The following is a 10,897-nucleotide window of genomic DNA, read 5'->3' as shown; positions in this document are numbered from 1 at the left end:
GCAGCTATTTACAGTATATACAGTTATATACAGAAATATACAAAGGATAAACAATACAGAAGCACAACTCCCCTCCCAGAAACCTGAGTCCCCAGGAGGGGCTCTCAAACCACCCCAACACTTCCCCCCGGCCCTCTCAACCTTACCCCAGTTCTCAGGAAGAAGAGAGGTGCAGCCAAGAGGTTAGGGAGCAAGGTTAGTGGGAGCAAGGTTAATGAGATGTGACCAGGTCTGAAGGCAAAGGCAGAATGAAAGACAAAATGGAGAATGTTTACTTCTTCTTCCCAGAGTTCTCAGCGTGACTGTGAGCAAAGAGACACAATTGTTTACTTTTTCACTGCCCATTATCTAGTTATTTTACCAAAACATTCTAGCTTGCTTCAAACTAGCACACAGGAATATGTAATTTGCATAGTGAAAGAAACAGTAGGGAGTGAGCTTTGTTTGCCATTGGCTTTTTGTCAGATAGGATGTTCCCATGTTACAATGCAAAAGACAGGTTGGCCTTTGTAGGTATCACAGAATCACCAAGGTTGGAAGAGACCTCATAGATCATCAAGTCCAACGCTTTACCACAGAGCTCAAGGCTAGACCATGGCACCAAGTGCCACATCCAATCCTGCCTTGAACAGCTCCAGGGATAGCGACTCCACCACCTCCCCAGGTAGCCCATTCCAGTGTCCAATGACTCTCTCAGTGAAGAACTTTCTCCTCACCTCGAGCCTAAATTTCCCCTGGCGCAGCCTGAGGCTGTGTCCTCTTGCTCTGGTGCTGGCCACCTGAGAGAAGAGAGCAACCTCCTCCTGGCCACAACCACCCTTCAGGTAGTTATAGACAGCAATAAGATCTCTCCTACGCCCTTCCTATTTTTGTTCCTGTAGCAAAATGGAGACATTTGTCTGTTGTGGTAAGTGAAAAGTTAGATAAACTTGTTCAGGCAGCCAATACACAGATTTTAGCTGTGTTTAGTTTTCAGATGTGTTTTGCTGACTTCCCAACTAAATTGATCTAGTTTTAGATTAGGTGATTTTTTTTAACATAAATTGAAAAAAATGCACTTCTATTTATTTGTGTTGATAAATACCTTTTATTAGTCTTTGAAATAAGGATTTTCATTAATTCAGAACAGTATATCCATTAAAAGGAAATGGACATATGTGCATTTGTATTTAACAGCTGATAGTGGTATTTTCAATCTGAAATAAATGAACCAGAAGCTCCATATCAGTTGAACAGCAGAGAAAACTGCAGACATTTAGGGACTGACTGAAATTTTCCACTGAGAAGGCCTCCACTTTAGAGAGGGCGATTGCTTAATCAGCATCTCTTTCATGTTTCCACAACTCTGAAAAGCTGTCCTAGCACTTGAAATCTCAATGGACAGGGCTCACATGTTACCTGGGTTATCCCTTCAGAGCATTATTGAAATACCTCTTGGTGAGTGAAAAAATAGTCATAGGACATTTCCGGGGAGAGTTGCTTAAGAGTGAGAGTACCATTGTGAAGAATCACATTGCCATATTCAGGGCAAATTTAATCTCCTGCAATTTGTTGAAACTGTCTGAGTGGTTGAGAGACACTCCCAGTCTACTCTATCCTAGCACTGTGGAAGAAAACAGAAGTCTGAGGAGATCCTTTTTCAAATCTCCATAGTTGGCCCAGGCACATAGATTTGGTTGTGACAGTCACAGTACAGACAAAGAAAGAAAATGAGGCATAACATATTATTTTCCAACATAAGGTAGGAGGCAGAATCACTTTCCCCATCTCTTTGAAGTTTATTATAGTGAATTGAGGCCTCACATACATAAAAAAGTCTTATCAGCTTTAAATTGTATCTTACAAGAGAAGACAGCAGAGATAGTCTAGACAGATTTTCTTACTTGTTTCAGGGTGACTGTTTGGTTTTCCCCTGCACTGACAGCACCTCTGAGTCCCTGGTATGGAATACATTGTCTTTTTCAGATGCCTCTCTTTGATAAAGAGGGGGAAACTCCCTCAGGAATATTCTTGTTTACTGCCAGTAAGTGGTTAAGCGTAAAAGCTTCCCAAGCAGACTTTGTAGTGGGGCTGTATTTGTTAAAGATACTGAAAAGATACCCATATAAATTTTGAGTGCCATTGTACCCACATTTGTTATTTCTGGTAGTAACATTTTACATGGTGTCACTGGCACAGTTACTTAGGCAGTGCTGACTGTGTGGTGAGTCTGCTCACCAAAAGTGCTCCATGTGCCACTCTAGTTATGTGTGATGTTCCTTTTCATGTGCCTTTACCTTAACGACCTCTCACATCCTGCTTTCCCTCACAGTGCTACTCATAGCTTTTGTCTGCCCTCTGCTCCCCTGTCTCACATACAGCAATTTTCTCAGGTCATATCCAGTAATTTTCCACACCTTGTTCTGTGCATCTTTGTCAGCAGCCTGGCTGGTTGCCTGAAATATCAACATCCTTTCCCTCTCAAAAAGTCCAGTGCAGAGATAAGGAGAAGCAGGATTTTATCTCAAATCCACTACATTTTTAATTATGTGAAAAAAAAAATAAATCTGAATGGACATGCTCTACTATTTAAGGATAATGTTTTTCAGGTGCTATTCATTCTTCCACTGAGGCTAATGAAGATAGCTGCTTTTGGAAGGACTTAATTTCTTCATCAGACTTTTCTCCTGTTCCTGCTGTCAGTCAAATGTTTGGTGACTCTAGTCCTGTGCTTTACTTCAAAAACAGTTGTCAAGAGAGTGAGTTTGGTTATGTGTATTTGTAGTTTAAATAGAAAACAAAGTCTCCTTAGTGAAAAAAAAGGTGATTTTTTAAGTTTCTTTTGTGAGGGAGGAAAATATAATGACCATGTAGGTGATTCCAGTGACATCAGAGCTGTCAGTAACACATCTGAGACTCTTTAATCACAGCAGCAGAAAGTACGTGGCTTGAGACTTGTCAGACTCTCAACCTTCTGCTTGAAATAAAACAGGTCTTAATAGTTTCTTTCAATATAAAATGTATTCTTATTTTAATATATGAAAGAAACACTATTTGCAACAAAGTGATCACACAGCTACTCCTGTCAGGACACCTGAGCTGCTAACCTTGCCAGACTGAGATGAGAATCACTTAAACCACCGAGCAATGAGCTGACAAGACCTGCCACAAAGCTATTTTGAGATCAGCATGCCACCTATGTAACTGCAGCTGCTGACACATGCAGAAGGACTGGCTTCAGCATTCTGGAATGCTCTCAGTTGCTCAGCTGGTCCCCTTTTTTGTGTAAACTCAGTTTCTTGTAAAACGTCCTGTGATTAAATCCTTTCTGGTGAAATCCAGGAGTATGGCAAAAATCTGCCCTAATGCTGTCTGGCTAGTTGGATCCTTTTTATCATTAAATAATACTCTGATTGTACATGCTAATGTTGACATTTATTGTATTTCTGTTAGTGAAAGTTAAAAAAAGGCCTTTCATTATTGAATACTATCAGAGCAAAATTTATGATGTCTCTCAGAAGCAATTTTTTTTAATTGCTTAAACATCTTGTAAATCTTACTTCTTTATCAGTGATTAAATAACCACGCCCTTGCACTTACACCAAATTCAACAAAGTCAGTTACATGGAATTCAGCAACGAAATAGTCCAGAAGCGATTTTCACCCTCAACCAAAACCTGAACCTAGGTCACCAAAAGGGCCTTGAAATCCCAAGCCCCACTTCAACCTAGTACCACCGGAGTCACCTCATGTATGGGCAACCAACCAATAACCACTTTCCAAAATGCCTTTGTTCCTTACCAGAAGATTTGCTTTAAGTTCTTTGATCAAGATATTTTAAGTCCTCCCTAAGAACTCTTTGGCAGTAGCTGGAGGTCCCTTGATCCCAGAATTCTTTGAGGTTCAAAACCAAGTGTTTGATATGGGTTGCTGATATTATGCTGTAAAATTTGGCCATATAAGGAAATCCACTAAGACTCCAGTTTTAAGTTTTAGAAAACAGGCATTTTTTATTAAAATTTGCAGAAGTTTGGGTGTGTGGAGACTCCTGTCTCAGATCATGCACACCAACAAGATAAAGTAGCAGCTTTTTATTTCTTAAACACATGCATATACATTAGATTTCCTGGAACAGTTATGCATAGTGATGTTATTTCCTGGGGTCTTACATCACGTTCTTTAGTTGAAGTTTAGTGCTGACTTTATGCAGTTTGCTCGAAGTCCACAACCTGTTTCCATCTTCCACAGTATCTGAAGATGTCCTGTTTTAGGCTGGTTCACTTCTTTATCTGTTGTCCACGGTTGTAACATAATTTTGTTGTCCTTGGAAATCAGAAACATAAACTCACAGAATGGTTTAGGTTGGAAGGGACCTCAAAGATTATTCAGTTCCAAACCCCTGCCATAGGCAGGGACACCTCCCACTAGAACAAGTTGCTCAAGGCCTCATCCAGCCTGGCCTTTAACACTTCCATGGAGAGAGCATCCACAACCTCCCTGGGCAACCTGTGCCACTGTCTCACCACCCTCACTGCAAAGAACCCTTTCCTAACATCTGGTTTCAATCTCCCCTCTTTAAACTCATTACGCCTGATCCTGTCATTAAAAGACCTTGTAAATAGTCCATTCCCAGGCTTCCTGTAGCCCCCATCAGATAATGGAAAGCCACTTATAAGGTCTCCTCAAAGCCTTCTCTTCTCCAGGCTGCAGAGCCCCAACTCTTGTAACCTGTCCTCATAGCAGAGGCGCTCCAGCCCTCTGATCATCTTTGTGGCCCACCTCTGGACTTGCTCTAAGTTCGGTGTCTTTCTTGTGTTGGGGGCTCCAGAACTGCACACTGTACTCCAGGTGGGGTCTGACAAGAGCAGACTGAAAGGGGAGAATCCCCTGCCTTACGCTGCTGGCTACTGTGACAAACAGGTGCATGATGAGTGCCAGGCGGAAACGAAAGGCGGAAAAGTGCCTCCCCGGGATGCAGGACTAGCGCGGGACTGGCGGGTTTCTTACTGCGCTTGCGGCAGAAAAGGGGGGGCAGAATCGGAAGGACACACGGAGAAGACCACCGGAGGTGACCAAACGACGCAGGCGCAGAAGAGATCTCTGGCGCAGCGAGGATGTCAGGGGTTTGTTTGCTTATCTGATACATATGCTTGGTGTGAGTGTAGAAATGGGGGCAGGATGTCGTGTGCCCTTCTCACACCGGTGGTAGAGCAGAGACTCACCTCTTGTCCGGCGCCGCCTGCTTCTGTGTTAACAAATGAATTTTATACTGTCTTTGGCACCGATAGGTTTGTGCCTGCGATCATTGACAGCAGGCACGCTTCTCTTGATGCAGCGCAGGACACAGCTGCTGTCTGGGCTGCATGTGCACGCTGCCGCCTCATGTTGAGCTTTTCATCAACCCAGACCCTCAGGTCCTTTTCCTCAGGGCTGCTCTCCAGCCATTCGCCACCCAAATCCCATTTTACAGTTGATGTTTGTCAGCAAACCTTCATTCTAAGAGGACTGTTACTGTATCAAGTGAGTGGTAATACAGAAGTATTTACTATGCTCTGACTGCCTGTCATAGCTGCTGTAATTACAAGCGCAGTAATTGCCCTGTTTATGAATATGGTTTCCCTCCCGATTCGGAAGCAATTGACTACACAGCACCCGAGCAAGAAGAAACTCCACTGGGTTTAGGGGACTAGTCTCTTCTGTATCCTCCTGCAGTAACAGCTCCACCTGCCGTTTTCCAGCGCTTTTGCTTCTTAACCTGTACGTTAAACGTTCTTCAGCCAGGATTTCGTTTGTGCTGGGCGCTCGGCACGCCGCACTTGAGAAGGTGCAGGTAAGCCTGCTGGCTCAGCTACAGAGCCGGCAGCAGGAACACGGGGAGGGGACCTCTCCTCACAGCAGCCCGTTCTTTCTGGGCTCCGAGGTCAACAGCTACAGAGAACCTCGCAGTGGGCGGAAGCAACTCCGCCGGCTCACAGCAGGCGCCTCCGGGACCCGGCAAACAGACGCCGGCAGAGCAGAGCGGCAGCCGCCCGCGCCGCGCTTTACGGCACGGTGCTGCGCAGTGTCGCGCGGCAGCAGCCGGGCGGGCCAATGGGTGGCCGCGGCCGCCGGAGCGGGTCGCAAAGCGCGGCGGGGCGGCACGTGTGCGTGGGGAGGCAGCGGTGGGCCCGAGGTGAGTGTCGCGGGGGGCGGCAGGCGGGGTCCCGGCAGGCGGGGTCCCGGCAGGCGGGGTCCCGGCAGGCGGGGTCCCGGCAGGCGGGGTCCCGGCAGGCGGGGTCCCGGGGAGCAGCCTTAGCTGGCGGTCCCCCGCTGCTGCCGGCGGGCTGGATTCTTCCGGGCACTGTCGCTGGGCCTGTTCTGGGCATCCCGCAAGAGCGGAGCCGTGGCTGCCCGCGCGTGGTCAGCCGCAGTCTTGTCTCCCCGAGCGTCCGTGCTGACCGGCCTGTGGCCGAGCTCCGCCCGCTTACGGGCGGGCAGCTCTCACTGAGACAGGTTTAACTCCGTCAAGTGTGTTAGCCGGTGTTCGGGGACGCACAACGACTTACATCGTTAGCAAGTGAGCCGCAGCGGCCCAGTAATGCTGTCTCTTGCTCCGTTTGCAGTGTTGCCACAATGGAAACCAAGGGTAAAAAGAGCTTTGCGGGGAGAAGTGGGAAAGCGCCGCGTGGAAAAGTGCCACACGGGAAACGGAAATTCAAAAAAGATAATGGTAAGAAGGTAAAATCTTCCTGATAGGGGCTACGACTGAGTGATTATTGCTTTGCACAGACGTATTTAAACTTCATTTTTGTGTGTTGGTAATCTTAGGGTGTGAAACAGTTAGCTTGCCAGGTGAGTGAAGACAAGGGGGTGTCGTCTATGTGGCCTTCAGGAAAGCCTGTGGGAGTGCCTCTCGTAAGACTTTCACAGAGATGGTGATGAATTATGGGCTGGACAAGGAGGTGATGAGGTAGATTGAAAACCGTTTGAATGCCTGGACATAGACCGTGGTAATTAGTGGTATAAAATCTAGGTAGAAGCTAGTAACTACCGCTGAACACCAGGAGTCAATACTGGGGCCAGTCTCATTTGATAGCTTCATTGTTGTTCTGGGTGATGGGGCAGTGTACCATCAGCAGTTTTCCCAGTGACATGGAGCTGGAGGGAGTGGCCGAAGCAACAGGAAGTCATGCTGTCCTCCAGATGGACCCTGACTGGCGATGGAAATGGGCTAACAGTTGAACTGGGAGTGGAGAGCGGAGTCCTGCCCCTAGTGCACCGGTGCATGCTGGGGGAAAGCAGCTCTGCAAAAGATGGACTGGGGCTCCTGGTGATCACAGAGTTGAACATAAGCCAGCAATGTGCCCTTACTGCAAATAAGCAGGGTGACTGCTGCCAGCATGCAGAGGGAGCTGATGGTTAACCCTCTTCTCAGCAATGGTGGGGCCCCACCTGGAGTGCTCTGGCTCACTCTGGACTCCCCATTACAAGAGAGCCATAGACATACTGGAGTGAGCCCAAAAAAGGGCCATGAACTTAAGGGACTGGAGCATCTCTGCTGAAGGAATATTGAGAGAACTGGGACAGTTTACTCTTGGAGAGGAGAAAGCTAAGGGAACTTGACAATGTGTATAAATGTCTGAATGGTTCAAAAACAGAGCTGGGCTCTTTCTAGTGGGCATCCAGTGACAGGAGCAGAGGAAATGGGCACAAACTGAAACACAGGAGGTGAGAGATGATCATCAGGAAAGACTTCTTTACTGTGAAGTTACCAGAGCCCTGGCACAGGTTGCCCAGGGACATGAAGTCTGCCAAGGTGGACATAGAAGTTGTCCAGGTATGGGCCTGGGTAAGAAAGTTTGCATGGTTCTGTGACCAGAAGGATTGGACCAGATGACATCCAGAGGTCCATTCCACCCTTTGTTATTCTATGATTATATCTTGCATATGAAAATATACTGACTGATTGGATAACCTGATAAAAATAAAGCTGAAATGCTTTAGATTGCACTGCAAGCCCTTTGGCATATTTGTTTGACGTGAAATACTTTTCTATGAAAAATTTGTTAACTTTTTTTATTCCAGGCTTTACTTTTGTGCATTAAGAGAAAGTTTATTTGAGAATTGAAGCTAGGGTGTGTGAAGTGCTCTGAGTTAGCATTGAGAAGATAGCTTTCGGTATTTTGTCTGCTTAGAACAGATGATGTTGAAAGAGCTCTGATACTGTACACTGTGAAGGGATGGTTTGGGGATTGATTGCTTTGACATCAGAGGTTATGGAATTTTTAATGTAGGGCAATTCTTCTTATACCTGGGTTGTTACACTGCTGCCTGGGAAATAATGGCTGGGCAAAGCTTCCCTAGAGAAAAATTGTACACCTGGGGACTGTAATAAAAGCACTGCCTCTGAGAAGTGTGTAAGGATGAATGCAATTATTACTGCAAAATACTTATTTGTGTTGTTTGGGTTTTTTTTGATTGAAGCAGCATTAGCTCTGGGATAATTTCTGTTTCGTTGGTTAATAGATTTGGGTCTGCCAAAGAAATTTATGAAGAAGGGAGATGAGGAAGGAAAGCCTAAATCCACTACCAGAAGATTTGTGAAAGGACAGTTAAAATCTGGAAAAGGTAGTGTCCCACAGTTCAGGACTAAACAGCAATCAGAAAAGCCTGCAAAGAAAAGGAAGCTCCAGGATGACGAAGAGAAAGGTGAGCAGAGAGATTTTTAAGCCTGGGTATTAGTGGAAATTAATTTTCTAGGTTTATCTGTTGGTATCAGCTTTCAAAACAGACTGAATGACTCCAAATTTACTTCATGTTTAATCTTTGCTGTAGAAAAATTTACTTCATCTTCCTAAGCTTGAGGACAAAATCATAAGAACCAACAGTTACTGATTTTATTGGAAGGCAAAAGTAATGATGCAGTAGCAAATTTAACTAAGTGGTGTACTATTATAAAAACTGTGCTTATTTTGATGACTGTATTAAGTGGCTACCTTAAAATCGCCTGTTTCACACAAATGTGGAAAACAGTTTTTCATAGAAGACCATATTAGAAGTTTAATCCTCCATTTGAAAGGTACTGGCTGTAAAATCTGGAACACAGAAGTTCATTAAACAAAATTGATTATTCATATTTTTTTTTCCTGTGATCCAAACAATCTAGTAATATATTTTTTTAGTTAAAAAGTACATTATTGGTGCTACTATTGCTTTTTTCCACTTTAGAGGTTTTTTGTGTTTTTACAGAGAGGCTCAATAAATGCCTGGTTTTATCACTGTTTAAATTTCTTAACTGTACATGAAAACTTCATCTGCATGAAGCTGTGAAGTGAAACTCCACTGGAATAGTTAAACAACACTGTGAAAAGAGAAGTGGAATCTTACCTAAGGGATTCTGAAGTTTTTGCAGGAAAATGTTAGCTGTTTGCAGAACAGTGAGAAGTGTTGAGTATTTTATTGTTGCTGTTGTGGTATGCTTTTCGGAGCGCACTTGATGTCTGGAAGTTTAGTAGCAGCAGTATGTTCACAATAAAGTACTTTAAAAAACTCAGAACAGTACACAACCACAAACCAACCTCTAAGTGTTGTCTGTGAGAATAGCTGAAAGCTGCTGTCTGTGGCTCAGTCGCGCTGCTCTCACATCAAAGTGTTACTGGATTTGTCAATGCGAGTGTAGGAGAGTGATAGAAAAAGTGGCTAATATGCTTTGTAAAAAAGGGAGCTTTGGGTTTGGATGATTAAGACAGTTCAGTGCATGCTGCTAAATACCTAAAAGTGCATTAAGGTCTAAAAATTTCAAGCTGGACCTTTAGTGTTCTGTATAGAAGTGGTAGTTAGCATGAGTTGTTGTGAAACCATGGAATATAAGATGTAAAATCAAATACTTGAAAGTTTTTCTGTAACTCATTTGTAATGCTTTATAGAAAGTTAGCTTCATAGTTTATTGTGTGGCAGTGTATAGGTGTTGTGCAGTGAAATCCTAAAGGAATTTAACCGAAAAAAAAATACGAAGTGCTTTAAAAGGCCTTACTTTTTTTTGCTTTCTCGAGATTTCAGGTATATATCTTTGAGTTAGGGCTCTTCTGAGAGAGGGAAAGTGTAGGAGTACAGGATGCACTAAAAAGGGAGAATTATCTAAGGCAGTCATAGGTTGATTACCTGAGGCAGTCATAGGCTTGTAGGTGCATCTTGAGTCAATTTTCAAGCTTTTAAGAGGTTTGTGATGTGTCCGTTGATGGAGATTTGAGGAAAAATTGTTGTTTGCCTTGGTCTTCCAGTATTCCACAAATGGAATTTGCTCATTTAGCATACTTATTAAGCATTTATGCTTTTTTGTTAGTTAGCTGGGTAACTGCAGGCAAAGCTCCTGTGTTGTGAGCGGTTCAGGTTACAGAGCTGCCACAGTTTATACTGATGGATTGCTGCTCTTTTACTGGCTGTGGAAAATACATTTGTATTTGTTTTCAGGGTCAGATTCTAAGAAGCCAAAATGGAGTGACTTCAAAAAGAAAAGGAAGGAGTTAAAGCAAACCAGGCAACTTCATGATAAAAGTAATTATGATCTAATTGCAAAATCAAAGCAAATATGGGAAAGTGTGAGAAGGTAATAGTGATTTTTATTTTTCTTTTCAATCAGTAGAATATAGTTGTAAATTAATTCCATGAAAACTGTTTTTTTTCTCTTGTAATTTTATGAAACTGTTCTTCCTGGGCCTGGAGCACAAATCCTATGAGGAGAGGTTGAGGGAGCTGGACCTGTTTAGCATGGAGAAGAGGAGGCTCAGGGGTGACCTTATTACTGTCTACAACTACCTGAAGGGGCATTGTAGCCAGGTGGGGGGTGGCCTCTTCTCCCAGGTAACCAGCAATAGAACAAGGGGACACAGTCTCAAGTTGTGCCAGGGTAGGTATAGGCTGGATATTAGGAAGAAGTTCT

General features: G+C 44.1%; 1 protein-coding gene across 1 annotated transcript in view; it reads left to right on the top strand.

Annotated features, from left to right (window-relative positions):
• The first annotated feature begins 6,067 nt into the window (after window positions 1–6,067).
• The window catches only part of PUM3 (pumilio RNA binding family member 3), a 31,564-nt gene continuing 26,734 nt past the window's right edge, over window positions 6,068–10,897 (top strand). Inside the window, exons 1-4 of the mRNA XM_064140414.1 lie at window positions 6,068–6,151; window positions 6,582–6,688; window positions 8,485–8,667; window positions 10,429–10,564. Coding sequence (XP_063996484.1) covers window positions 6,592–6,688; window positions 8,485–8,667; window positions 10,429–10,564 — 416 coding nt within the window. The 5' untranslated portion in view covers window positions 6,068–6,151; window positions 6,582–6,591. The remainder of the gene's footprint in view (window positions 6,152–6,581; window positions 6,689–8,484; window positions 8,668–10,428; window positions 10,565–10,897) is intronic.

This window comes from Pogoniulus pusillus, chromosome Z, assembly GCF_015220805.1.
Source record: "Pogoniulus pusillus isolate bPogPus1 chromosome Z, bPogPus1.pri, whole genome shotgun sequence".
Lineage (NCBI taxonomy): Eukaryota > Metazoa > Chordata > Aves > Piciformes > Lybiidae > Pogoniulus > Pogoniulus pusillus.
The sequence above is the reverse complement of the archived record's forward strand: the minus strand, read 5'-3'. Positions and strand labels throughout refer to the sequence as shown.